The 15,005-nt window shown below is 34.8% G+C and overlaps 1 protein-coding gene across 1 annotated transcript in view; it reads right to left on the bottom strand.

Annotated features, from left to right (window-relative positions):
* Positions 1-15,005, bottom strand: part of GSTCD (glutathione S-transferase C-terminal domain containing) — a 131,548-nt gene that overhangs the window by 112,909 nt on the left and 3,634 nt on the right. The window contains exons 2-3 of the mRNA XM_019416459.2: positions 8,881-9,318; positions 7,557-8,012 (exon numbers count right to left, since the gene is read on the bottom strand). Of these exons, the coding sequence (XP_019272004.1) occupies positions 7,557-8,012; positions 8,881-9,297 (873 nt within the window). The 5' untranslated portion in view covers positions 9,298-9,318. The remainder of the gene's footprint in view (positions 1-7,556; positions 8,013-8,880; positions 9,319-15,005) is intronic.

A 15,005-nucleotide genomic window follows, 5' to 3' on the forward strand; every position in this document is an offset into this window, starting at 1 on the left:
CATCATTTATACCATTAAGGAATTGCAAATTAAAACAAGGAGACACCACTGCACACCTACTAGAATGGGGAAGAGGCAAAACCCTGACAAAAGCAAATGATGGCAAGGATGGGGAGCAACAGGAACTCTCATTTGCTGCTGGTGGGAATGCAAAATGGAACAGCCACTAAGAAAGGCAATTTGGCGACTCCTTGCAAAGCTGAACAACTCTCACCATATGATCCAGCAATTGCACTCCAAATAAGTTAAAGACATGTCCATGTAAAAACCTGCACTTGGATGTTTATAGCCAAAACTTGGAAGCAACCAAGATGTTCTTCAGTAGGTGAATGGATACACAATCTGTGGTACATCCAAACAATAGAATATTATTCAGCACTAAAAAGAAATGAACTCATCAAGCCATGAAAAGACACAGATGAACACTAAAAGCATATTACTAAGTGAAAGAAGCCAACTTGTATACCATATAATTTGAAGTATGTGACGTTCTGGAAAAGGTAAAACTATGAAGACAGTAAAAAAATCAGTGGTGGTCAGGGGTTAGGACAGAGGATGAATAGGTGGAATACAGATTTTTAGGGCAGTAAAACTATTCTGTGTGATACAATAATGACGGATGCATGTCATACATTTGTCGAAACCCACAGAATGTACAACCGAAAGAGTGAACCCTATTATAAACTATGGATTGGGTTATAGTAATGTTTTAATGTAGGTTCATCAGTTTTAATAAATGTACGACTCTGGTGCAGGATTTTGATAGTAGAGGAGACTGTGTGTATGGGGACAGAGAATATTGGGAACTTTCTGTACTTTCTGCTTTATTTTACTGTGAACCTAGAACTACCCTAAGAAAGAAAGTCTATTTTTTTAAAGATACATTTAAAATCAAAACATACTATTTAGATAAGATATAAGACTGACAAAGGACTAATGTCTTACAAAGAATAAGAGGCCCAAAAGGTATTTGTGAATTACTTGAATAATAATAATAATAATAATAATAAACATTATATACAGACAAACTAAGAATATATTTACATACTGACTATACTATAAGTAAAAAAAAAAAAGTAATGGAAAATACCAATACATAGCAGAAAAAGGACAAAAAATGTGAATGGATTATTCCAAGAGAATCAATAAAAATAACATGACAACATTCGAAATGTCTATAAATGCTACAATTGGAAATCATCTTGTAAAATTTTGTACCTTGTATTCCAGTTTCTATCATCTTTCATTGGTAGTATGTTTTTATGCCCCTCTAAAAACTTTTCCTTAATCAACTTCCTTCAAACTTAGAAACCCCTTCCTCTATAATTCACTGGCAAGAACACATCCCACTGTCCCAGACCATCATCATATTTCATAAGTTCTCAACACTCTGAATATAGAGAGTAAAAGGACACTGCTTAGTCAAAAACCTGAGATACTTAATATATACTTACTTATGAAAGTTAGTTTAAGTGGCCAATGGAGGAAGGATTGAAATGTGTTGAAGTGTTGACTTCTTCAAAGTTTATTATGTAATACTTTTAAATGATTATAACTTGATGTCTATATAGAGTTTATAATCACTGGTGTATTTTGAGGAATCTCAGTGGAAATTATGCACTTACTGGATAAGTGTGGAGATGAGAGAAATGGAGAGGCTGTACTCTTATTTTAATGGTGATTTAAAGTTTGTTTTTTTTTGTTGTTGTTGTTTTTAAGTGAAGCCTTCTTCCCTAAATGTATGAACTGTAACACAGACCCAAGACAATATTACTTTATAATAATGTAAGAAGCACTGTCAGGACTATATTCCCTACAAAAGACTTGATGGAGTAAGGAGGAAATTTCACTAAAGTAAAATGGTAAAAAGATAAAAGTTACAATTATAAATATATAGAAGTAAAAAGATAACTAGCATCATTTACAGGGCAATTTTTATCACACAACACTTAAAGTAAGGCTTTTATTTAAATTAGAAAATGTGAAATCATTCCTCCTGATTTAAATTATCTTTTTGTTTTCTTTTGGCCAGATGCTTTCTCCCTACCATCACAACCAAACTTCAATTTCTTTAAAAAATAGAATGTTCTTGCTTCTTTTTGAGGCACTGAATGTTGTTTCCATAGAAACAGTAATAATGTCACAGATTATGACTGGTGACTATGAACAAATAGATAAATAAAAAGGTCAAATCAAGAAAATCTTGACACATATATCTAGCAATAATCAGTACCAAAGCCGAAGCCAGAAAGGACAGAAAAGTAATAAAAAATTCACATGCATATACATTTTAGTCTATTTTAACTGGACTTTAAATAAGCACAAGTAATTGATTATAAGGGCAGGGCTTATGTCTAACTCTTTTTGTATATAACAAGGACTTAAAACACTACCTTGCAAATAATAGTCACTCTGTTGAGTGAATAAATGATCAAGAAACTACATATTAGCTTCAAAGAATAATTTCCTAAATTAGTGTTTTTCAAACAGCTGTTTATGACCCTTGAGTAACTTGAAACATCAACACAGTTTTAAAAATGATATATAAATGGATAAAGAAATTGTGGTTTATATACACAATGGAGTACTACATGGCAATGAGAAAGAATGAAATATGGCTCTTTGTAGCAACATGGATGGAACTGGAGAGTGTTATGCTAAGTGAAATAAGCCATACGGAGAAAGACAGATACCATATGTTTTCACTCTTATGTGGATCCTGAGAAACTTAACAGAAACCCATGGGGGAGGGGAAGGAAAAAAAAAAAAAGGAGGTTAGAGTGGAAGAGAGCCAAAGCATAAGAGACTCTTAAAAACTGAGAACAAACTGAGGGTTGATGGGGGGTGGGAGGGGGGGAGGGTGGGTGATGGGTATTGAGGGCACCTTTTGGGATGAGCACTGGGTGTTGTATGGAAACCAATTTGACAATAAACTTCATACATTGAAAAAAAATTTTTTTTAAATAAAACTTAAAAAAAATGACATATAATAGAAAATATCAGAGCAAGCAGCGTGTAGTAAGATGGGTTACTTTATATCATACTTAGAAGTATATTTAATGTATAGAAGATATATATTTATATAAGTATGTTTTCCCACCTTGTAAAATGCATTTTTTCCTGTGAATTAAAGCAAAAAAAAGTTTGAAATATACTTTCTAAATGTCACTCTGGGAGCCAGTTTATAATTCTCATCAAAATTCTTAATTGCCTGGAAATAGCTTATGCGCTAAGGGAACTGAGCTTAAGTCATGATAAATTAATCACATAAGAAATGTTCTTATTTCTTCACCTTTCCTTTCCTCTCCTTGGTAATGATTTATTGTTATTTGTTAGATGCATACGGCATCTTTCCTTCCGTTTGAAAATAAGTTGTGACTAAGTAACAATAATTCATGTTTAAAAGAAATTGAGAAGTTTTACTCTGCATGACAAGTTATCCCATTTAATCAACATGCCAGGCTGCCCTGCTAATATCCAGACAGCTCAGGAGGTACTGAAGCACATTCATTACAATCAAGAAGACATATTTAAGGAAGTGGCTAGTGAAAAATGTGTGAGATGAAAATTATATTTGTTCCTAAGAAATTATTTAAAAAGTTACCTGCCTGATAAGATCAAAAACATTATAAATATCATAATTACTTAAAGACAAGAAAATAAGATCATTTATTCTTAAACTAATAAATAAAAAACTACTGCTACCAAGAGCACAAAATGAAACGCTAATGGCTTTGTAGTTAATTATAATAAAGGAGAGCAAAACTTGTCTGGAGAGAAGCAAGATGTTACATCTATCTAAGTATCTCCTCCACTGCATCACTTTCCAATCACCTATTATATAAAATGTTTTGTACTTTATATCATTTTTTAGCCATGTTTACTCTTTTGAAAATATGTCACAACAAATAAATGCTTAGGTGAGCAATGTAAGCAGTAAATGATCTGTCTAAATGGAAATATAATCCCGATTCTGTCTTTTTTACTTATAGATTAGAACTGGTGGGTTATTAAAACTGAAAACTCTTGGGGTGCCTGGGTGGCTCACTTGGTTAAGTGTCCAACTTTGGCTCAGGTCATAATCTCACAGCTCGTGAGTTCGAGCCCTGTGTCAAGCTCTCTGCTGTCAGCACAGAGCCTGCTTCAGATCCTTTGTCTCCCTCTCTCTCTGCCCTTCCCTCCCTCTCTCTCTCTTTCAAAATCAAATAAACATTAAAAAAAAAAAAAAAAAAAAAACCTGAAAACTCTTAAGGACCTAATGCATAGGAGAGGATATAGAATATACACATTAACCACTAAATAAGCAGCCTCCATGTTGTTTGCAATATGCTGGCTGATAGTAAGATTCCCACTTTATTCCTAATTTTATGTCAATGGGGATGGTGAAAGAGACATTTAATATATGTACTTTTGCTTAAAAATCAATTTCTACAATAATTTTACGTTAGCAATACGTGTCATACTTTTTAAAAAATCAATTCAAAGCATTAGAAGTTAACATGTAAAAGGTTAAATCGTGTTCAAATTATGAAAATATTTTATGAAATGGCAAATTTTGTCTTAAAGGAGAATATTTTTTTTGAGAGAGACAGAGGGAGAGAGTGAGTGCAAGTGAATGAGGGGCAGAAAGAGAAAGAGAATCTAAGACAGGGCAGAGGAAGAAAGAGAGAGAAAAGGGGCTCACCCGAAGTGGGGCTCGTGTTTTACCCAAAGCGGGGCTCATGCTCACCCCATGCAGGACACAAGCTTACTGATGTGGGACTCGAACTCACAAACCATTAGATTGTGACCTGAGCTGAAGTCATATGCTTAACAAATGAGCCACCCAGGTGCCCAGGAGTAGAATAATCTTGTAGATAGTCCTATCAAAGTATACTTGCTTACCAGTAGCAACTTAAAAATAACTATATAATTTTCTATTATCAGGGAACAGCAGGATTTTGCCCCAGTGTTGCTATTCATTGCTATTCCTCCCATGTGGTTGCTATCCTAACTACTAGAAGATGCTGGAAAATGACTTAAAGAAGGGAAATCATAAGAGGTGTGCATTTTAATTTATTTCTTTCAAGATGAATTCCTAAACTTTCTGGAGAGGGCTTTATCAGGCACCTTCCATGACAAAGCACTGGGCTATTGGGTTATCTTTGCAAACTAATATGCACTGAGAAGGAAAAGCTTGGAGCAGGATGGCCACTCTATTTACTACTGTTTGCATCTTTGACTTTATTCTGTTCAATAGAACAGTGTATTTTCCCAAGCTCTTCTAATTTTGACCTCTGGTATTCCAAAACTTGAGTTAGCAAAATTGGCTTCTCTTTTATATTGTTGGCCTTATTCCTTTGGCTAAATATCCCTGCTCTAGGTTCGGCTCTATGTTTCTGATTCAAGCCTAGTAACTTAACTTTCATTCCTGACCATGAACTTGATTGTGATTTTTGTCATTTGAAATGCCACTCCATCACCTCAATGTTTGGTAATGCAAGCATAAATGTTCTGCATCATAGTCACTACCTGAACTGCTTCATAACCCAAGATGACTTAAGGGAGCAAAATAAACATAACAGAAATAATATCAAGGCTTTGGAAAAGAAAGATTAAACCCTAAAAGAAACCGCAGATCCAAGAAAAATACAAAGGAAAATATTGTGAGAATTAGTTTACATGTAAATGCCAAAAGAGAAAAATGGAATCATAGAATATGGGTTAATAAAAAAAAGGCTGAATATACAAGTTTTCCCCTATTTTAAACTAAGAACAGAATTCTTCAGTAGTATTAGGTAAACTTACTCCGTAGTAGTTAATAGATGTCCTGCCTGAATGGAGAGGGTGGAAAAAAAATCCCTCTCAATTAAAAATACTTCAGCATCAATTGATCCTAATTCGGTAAATAGCATGTAAATTAAACTAAAATCAAACACAAACCAGCTGAAACTGGATGTTTGGACAATGCTCTAAAATCAGCTTCATACAGGTAAATCCAATTTTATACTTGTTTTGTTGAGTTTGAAAGCAGGTACTCATCTTCTCTATCACTTTGTTTTATTTTCTTTGTACCATTATTATTTTATTTATATATGTATGTATATATATATATGTGTGTGTATATGTATATATACATATATATGTGTGTATATATACACACATATATATGTATGTGTGTGTGTGTGTGTGTGTGTATATATATATATATATATATATATATATATGTATAATTTGTTTACTTGTTCATTTCCATCTTCCCCTAGTAGAATATTAACTCCATGAGGTCCGGGACTTTATCTGTTTTGTTCATCACTCTATCTCCAGTGCTTATAACAGTGCCTGATATATACAGTAGGCTTTCAGTAAGTTTCTCAAATGAATAAATGAATGATGTGGCATTTTGATTCCATTCTTACAAAATTAAAAACAAAGTTATCTGAGAGGACCAAGAAGCCACAAATACCAACAGTATTTCATCATATGTATCAAATGACTGGTCTAATGACTGGCATTGTTAATAAAGGGGAGGGTCAGGAGCAAGAGAATTTAGAAATCTAAATTAGAAATCTAGAAATCTAGTCTAATGACTAGAAAAAAAAAGTTGATGTTTTCTCCCCACTGAGCTCTGTGGATAGTATGCACACATATGACATTTAAAATGTTAATCAACATCTAAAGTTACTTTGGTTTCTAATCTTACCTTTAAGAAAATGCCAATCAATACCACCTAACTTACTGGTGGAGCACTGGCCTCCAAATAGATTTTCATTAGAAATCTTTTCTCATTTGTCACTAGAGATACCTGAAGTCTTGATGATACATGAGAACGAAATCTGATATCTGATTCCTTTTTAGGGGGAAGGGTGAAACACTTCCAAGCAAGAAAAATGCAGCTCTTGAAAGCCAAGTGGAAAGCTGAGGAGAGCTATAGCTTCCCATGTTCACTCTAATACTATTTTCACCGTGTTCTTTTTTCCTCCACAGAGAGAAAAATACACACACACACACACACACACACACTCATACTAGGAAAGAAAATTTTCCATTTATATTCTCCCACAACACTGAATAGCTACCTTCTGTAATCTTATAAGGAACAGAGAAGCACAGACATAATGATAAAATATTTTTGATTTAATAATACTCAACATAATGTAATTAGTATCTTAAGTAGCTATTTAATTCTAAAATATAGCTGGCAAGATTTTTTAGTGTTTTAATACTGGAACTTCTAATATTTGAAGGGAATCACAGGAGCAATTTGAAATTAATCATAATAACGACTGCTAAATTTTAGCAACTCAAAATTAAAAGTCCTAATAATTACGAACACTTAATGAGAGCTCACCATGTGCCCAACACTGCTCACACTTCACATAAATTGTCACTTATTCCTCATACTGATCCTACTAGATAGGTAGTATTATCTCTATTTCACAGATAAGAAGATGCAGACAGATATTAATTACTCGCCCAGAAGCATAATAATAGTAAGAAATGGAATAGGAATGCAAGCCTAGGCAATTTCATAGACTGAAACTTACAGTAACATATACACTCTCGATAACCCTTACCAAAAAATGATGGATACAGGGCAAGAGCACGATATCTGCCAGAGTGAAGTACAGGCCTTCTGCAAACACATGCTCCAGAGGCGGAAGGTCAGACACTTTTGCTTTTCTGATGTGAGAAGGCTCCCTGTTGGTAGTAGCTGGTTCTTCGTACACTGCGAGCTTTGAGAATGCCACTTGCAGTTCCAGGCTCTTGGATGAAGAGTCCAACTCTTCAGATGTTTCTTGTCTAAGGACCTTGCTCTTAGCATGGGCAGGCCCAACCCCAGCAGCCTTCTGTTGCTTCAGCTTCTGGCGACGGAGTTTGTCATCATTATGCACTCTAACGGGCTCACTGAGCTTTCTCTCTAGCTGCAGTATTTCTGCAGGGATAGTTGGGTGCTGGTCAGAAGACTCTTTGAGAAAATTCTCAATAGCTAAAGGGATGGTGAGTTCGCATAGCCTGGTCCACTGACTAACCTGCAAAATAAAACAAAACAAGAGATTAAAGGATTCTTTACTGTCAACATAGCTTGAAGAAAATTTTCTGTTGGGAAATAAGACTGGTTTTGACAATGTAAGCCTTGAGCTAAACCATCCCTGGGCTAGGCTTTTATGCTAGTACAGTGCTTCAAAAGTGACAACACTAAACAATGGTCATGCATTCCTATACCTGGGAATACATGCTCACCTCGAGCATCCTCTTACTGAATAAATCCTTCCTTTTCAAAGCCTTCAAAGTCCATCCATCCCTAAAAAGTACAATTTTCAAAGCAGTGGTACTAGAGCTCCTGTTCATGTGTAAAGTTTCATTTAAAAATTCTCAATATATAAAAAAAAAAGAGAGGTTAGAGTGGGAAAGAGCTGAAGCATAAGAGACTCTTAAAAACTGAAAACAAACTGAGGGCTGATGGGGGGTGGGAGGGAGAGGAGGGTGGGTGATGGGTATTAAAGAGGGCATCTTTTGGGATGAGCACTGGGTGTTGTATGGAAACCAATTTGACAATAAATTTCATATATTTAAAAAAATAAATATATAAAAAATAAATAAAAATTAAAAAATAAAACAAAAAATAAAAATTCTCAATGTAATTAAAACAAAAGATTTTTTTAAAAAGTCATTCTCTAGAAATAATGTCTCCAAACCTCACAATTTAAATCTTAAATTCTTACTTCTCATCATTGCACTGAAATATTGGCATACATGAAGGGCTACTTTATTTCCTTGCTTACTATAGGTTTTTTAAATAAACGCAATTTTAGCCTCCTACAGAAAGTTAAAATAAATGCTCGACTGAATGTGTTATCGTTTTATGCCTTTAAATAACAGAAAGGGGATTATACTTACTTCAGCACAGGCTTTCAAGCAAGTCTTCTTAAAACCCAGAAGTTCCAAAATTTCCTTCTTTGAGGGGTCAGCTTCATATGATTTCTGGATTATGTGTCTCAGTACAACAGCAAGTCCTGCTCTACAGAAATTGTCTGGTTTTTCTACTACTGCAGGTAAACAGCAATTCTGGACTATTGCTGGAAGTTCTTGCTTTGAAATAATCTGTATTTCAACATCCTGGGGCACTACATTTTTTAGTGAAATATCTGTGCTTTCTTTTGTGAGGACTAAGCCAACTTTGAAGATTTTGCAGTCACAGTATGATAACAAAAATAAAGTTACAGATGTATGAAGAGGAAAGATACATCCTTCCATTTGGTGAGAAAAGTCCAAGTATAGATATTCTTCTGTAAGACTTTTCTTAATGCCTTTCATTTTCCTCTTTCATTGGGTCACCTGAAGCATAAATAAAAGTGGTTAATAGACCTTAGAATATAGTAATTTAGAAGCTGAAATAAAAGACGAATATTTTAAAACTTTTTCTAGAAATCAGCAAGGATTTGTGATAGGTACGATTCTACGAGAATTTGTTCCTGGACTGAATACATGGCTTCCAAAAGAAAGATTTCCACCCGGTGCAATTAACTAGTCTTAGAGGTGATTTTACACCCCTCTAAAATAAGCATACCCCAGGTGCTCTGCAGTAGAACCCTCCCAATCAAGTACTTTGGGGTCTCACTACAGGTAAGAACAAGAAATGAATAGAATAGGAAATAAGAAGTAACCAAGAATACTGGGAGCTGTCTGGAGAAGCTTTGGCCATGCTGGGCCTCCAAATAGCTGCTGTTTTATGACTCTACGATATAATAATTGGAGAGGGGGGATAGATATTCATTCCCTCATGAGAAATAAATTCTCCTAAAGTAAGTGAGTTTTGATTATGATGAGCGTGCTGAATCACAACAGAAAAAGATTTGAAGTTTCCCCATAACTCAGATGTTGACAACCAAGATATCACCAAGTTAACATGTCCAAAATCATTCACCCCCACACCCTAAACCTGCTCCTCATGTATCCTCCCCATCTCAGTTAATGCAGCACCATCCTTCTAGTGGTTCAGCCAAACACCTGAAATCATTCTTAATTACTCTTTTCTTTAACACCTCCATAACCAATCCATTAAAAACTTACTTTGGTTCCTCAACATATATCTCAAATCTGTTTATTTCCACACCATCTTCATTGTTTCCACTGTGATCCAAGCCACAATCACCTCTCTTCTGTATTACAGCAACTATCTTCTAACCTTGCTTTCCATCCTACCTCCCCCTCTGTTCTATTCTCAACATAGTATCCAAAGTGATCCTGTTAAAAATGGAGTAAGATCATGTCACTACTCTACTCAAACACTCCATAGCTTCCCATCCTATTCAGAAAAAAGGCAAAGCTCCTTACAATGGCCTACAAAGATCTCCTTGATCTGATCACTCAATGCCCCAGCCAGAGTGGCTTGTTATTCCTTTAAAACCCTAGATACACTCCCGCCTTTGCAGTGGGTTCCAGTGCCTGGAATACTCCCTCATCTCCTTCAAGTATTTACTTAAATGTCAACTTCTTATTGAGATGATCTCTGGCTGCTGTATGTAAACTGAAAACCCCAACCCCCATCCTCCCTGAAAACAACCTTTCTGTGCTTTTCTCCACACTTAGCACTGCGTAGTATACTATATATTTTGTTTCCCACAGAGAGAATGTTCCATGAGAGCAGAAATTTTGTTTTGTGTACTGCTCTGCCTAAAACAGAACCTGAAGATAGATAGATTAGATAGATAGATAGATAGATAGATAGATAGATAAAATCAAGAAGTATTTGTTGAATGAATGCATGGATACATACACACACTGGTTATTTTAAAGATGCAAACATACACAATCTTGAGATCAAATTATTGATGGGTGTTTTCAAGTCATACTCTTTAAGAATATTGTCAATTATGATGACTCTTTGTTTGATTTCTACATTTCCTGGGTCTAAAATTCCCGTGTTCTAATCCATAAATCACAATTCCAAACTTAACACTAGATGGCACTCTTTAAAAGCATTCACGATGGAAAGCTGTAATAGGAAGATGGTAGAGGAAAAATTATTTTAAAAGCCTTTAAAGAGTACACCTGAAACTTTCTTTTAAGTGTACTCTGAAATATTAGTGTACTCTGAAATTTAGGAAATCTTAAAAAATACTAAATTTCCTTTATATTCTAAATTCCTTAGTTTTTTTAATTGAAAGCAAAACAAATATTTTTAAGTGTCTTGGTCCTCAGGTTTTTTGTTAAAGAGCTAATAATTCATTATAACAAAGCAATATAGTAAGTAAAGTGTTGTCTTGGAGAAACTTTTGATAATGCAAGTAATCACTACTATTTTATTTTGTATTTCTTTTAGTAAAACATAACAGATCTGCACAATGTTTTGTTACTTCTTTAAAAGATTATCTAGGGAAAAATTATTTCATGTGATTTAGAAGCAACAACTTTTTTACCCATGGAAACCATTTTCTCCCAAGCTTAGCTTTTTTTTTAATTTTAATTTTTTTTTTTTTTTTTTTTGCACCTGCAGTTTGCTTTAAAACAAACTACTAAAGGGTGCTTATTAAAGCTCACAGGCAAAAGAAACCACCTTTTCTAGGAAACTAATCATTTCTTTGAGGAGTTTGTTCCTGTAAATCTACCGCTGATAATTTACTGATCTTCTTAATTCTCTCTGCTGATAGTGTGATACTATACAGAAGATCCCTAAATGCTTCAAGAAGCAGATTTGAAAGAAAACATGATTGATTTCCTCGTTTGCCCAGCAGTCTAGGAAATAGTAATTATGAGATTAGTCCTGCTCTTCAAAAAATAAAAATAAAAACAAAACTGAAAACAATGTCATGCTCTTTTACAACTTGTGATTTAGAAATTAAAAAATTAGAGTACATGTATTATTTGCTACTTTCCAAGAATAAGTACCTTGAGAATAGGCTTTTTTACATATTTTATAAACTTTTGTCACTGTGAGCTCTTAATAAATGCTAAATGTCAACAAAACAAAATAGCAATAACCTGCCCATGGAGATATCTAAAAATTAATGAGATGCCGGAGAGAAAATGCAAAGTACTGTTGATTCTTAACATAATTTATTTTTCCAATATAGATGTTGGTGTGTTGTGTTTTTTTTCCCCCCCTGGGAGATTAAAAATGTTACTTAATGATCTTGGAGTTAAAAAATTACTCTCCCTGGGCAATTTCTTCCCATTAAGTACTAACATAATTTCTAAAATAAATATTAAGTATTAGCAAACCTGTACAAATTTGACATATGTTTTTGGCTTGTACTATGTGTTTTTCAAGACAGTAGAACACAGTTTTTAAGTTTGCAAACATCATAGGCAAGAGAAAACCCTCTTCTCTTTTTTTCTTCTCCATTTCTACCTAGAGATTCCTTACATAATTATTTTTATGTCATGAGCTTTAAAAAGGTAGGTACTATAGAATCATCTTTGGGGTTTCCGGGGTTCCTGGGGCAGCTCCTGTTACTCCATATTACGTTCCTGCCAAGCACAGAAGTAGTGTCATTTGCTCAGCCTTGACAGGTGCCACACTCTAACTACTCCTGAGACAGAGAGAGAAAATAGCTGACAAAAACCACAGACTTGGCTGCTAAACAGAGCTGATGGAGGGTACATCTCTTCCCTGGATATGCCAGTTTGTTTGGGAATGCTGCTGAGGAAATAAAAAGGGAAAAGAAAATATTTAAGCCTGATTTCATTACTTGTGACTCTTCATAGATATTTTTAAACATAACTGAAGCAGTCACAGGTTTAACATTTTAGGCATTTACCTTTTTTTTTTTTTGCATTCTCATTCTAATTAACATATCGTGGTCTTGATAAATTGAAGTATGTCACATATGAAAAGGTAAATGAGTTTCATGGGGTTTTTAAACTCGAAAAGCATTTTACTACTTCACTTCATGCATGTGTATATATAAAGAGAAAGAAAAAATATACTAAATGTATTGAAAATAAGCATACTTGTTCAGAAGCTGAAAAAAAGTTTGAAAGTTTTGTGCTCAAAATTCAAGACTGGATCTATGGCAACTAAATAGTACATAATGGATACATAGGTAAGTTATATATTACATAATAGGTAAAGACCAAAAAGTACACCACTGTAACAAAATATTGTTTTTTTCATATAAGAAATTATCACTATGCATGGAATTTGATAGCTTAATAAATGTTAAATGAGTGAACAAAGAATATAATTCTAAGTAATCCTACGTACATTTGATTGTCCACCAACTATGTGCTAAACACATACACCTTTTATACATTACTTCTAATCTTCACAATCCTTACAAGTACATTTTAGTTCCAACACATGGATAAGAACTATCCATCAATTCAAAAGCATTAATTGAATCTACAAAGGGATCTTATCTGCAAACATTCAGGAATAGCCATTTTTCTAATATAAATAGAACTGTTTTATAAATTTAAAATTTCATAAAGTGAAGCATATGGCAACTTTATTGAGCAACAATTCCACCAAAGTGAAGCTCATCAGAAATTGTTATTCTAAGCAATTGTGCTGGTCTCAGTAATCCTTGATAAAAACCTGTTCTAATTTTTTTTTTTTTATGTTTATTTATTTCTGAGAGAGAGGGAGACAGAGTGCAAGCAGGGAGGGGAAGAGAGAGGGAAACACAGATCCCAAGCAGGCTCCAGGCTATGAGCTGTCAGCACAGAGCCTGACGTGGGGCTCGAACCCCCAAGAAACTTGAGATGGTGACCTGAGCCAAAGTTGGATGCTCAACCAACTGAGCCACCCAGGTGCCCCTAAAAACCCAGATGCCCCTAAAGGCAATCATTTGACAAGATTTTTGGTAGTTCCTTCCTAATTCTCTTTTTTGGATCCTCCACAGACCTTAGTAATTTGTGGTTCAGTACTTTGGCCTATTCTTAGCTACACTCACTCCTTTGATTACTGGCTTTCAAAGTTGTTGTTTTTTTTTTTTTAATTTTTTTTAACATTTATTTATTTTTGAGAGACAGAGAGAGGCAGAGCATGAGCAGGGGAGAGGGAAAGAGAGAGAGATACAGAATCTGAAGAAGGCTCCAGGCTCTGAGCTATTTGTCAGCACAAAGCCCAACACAGGGCTCAAACCCACGAACTGCAAGACCATAACCTGAGCTGAAGTCCCACACTCAACCGACTGAGCCACCCAGGCGCCCCACTGGCTTTCAAAGTTTTAATTATGCCACACAATAAGACTTTTTTTTAAATGCAACTCATTATACACTGAATAAAACTGAAACACAAGAATCACAAAGAAATACCCTACTACATGGGATGTATCTGCTATTTTTAATCCTGTGCTTTTCTTCCTTCCTTTCATCCTTTTTTTTTTTTTTAATTTTGGTTAGTATTCAGTAAATTGACTTCACGACCCATTAATGGGCCACAACTGACAATATAACAGTACTATTATTCTAGGTGACCTCCAGCACCATAGGTATAAATATCATCTATGACTCCCAATTTTTATCTCAGGGACACCCTTTCCCCTGAACTTCAGATTCCTATATTGTACTTGACATCTTCCCTTAGACATTTTTCTAAACCTGTTTTTCTCCCATTAGCAGTCCCTTATTGATAAAATGGCAACACCATTCACCCAGATGCTCAGGCCCTTAATTCTGAAGTCTCACTCAACTTGTTTTTTCTCTCTAACCTACCATTTCTACTTTTGAAATATATGCTAAATCCAACTTCTTAGCACCTCTACCACTATCAACTAACCTAAGTCATCACCAGCTCTTATAAAGACTACTACAAACATCTATTAACTATTTTCTTCCACTCTCCACACATCAGTCCACTCTCCAATTGTCAGAATGATCCTTTAAACACATAAATCAGATCACACCCCCTGCTCACAACCATCCAGTGGCTCCCCAAAACACTTGAAATCCAAATTTCCTATCATGGCCTATAGTTTGCCATGACCCTAACTATCCTTATTCTGACCTGATCCCTTACCTCTGCTCCCTCTTGCCCACCCACTCCTCTCCAGTTCTCCCTGCTGTTCTTAAAAGAA

Source organism: Panthera pardus, unplaced genomic scaffold, assembly GCF_024362965.1.
Source record: "Panthera pardus isolate Hobbes unplaced genomic scaffold, ASM2436296v1 HiC_scaffold_13, whole genome shotgun sequence".
In the NCBI taxonomy this organism is placed as follows: domain Eukaryota; kingdom Metazoa; phylum Chordata; class Mammalia; order Carnivora; family Felidae; genus Panthera; species Panthera pardus.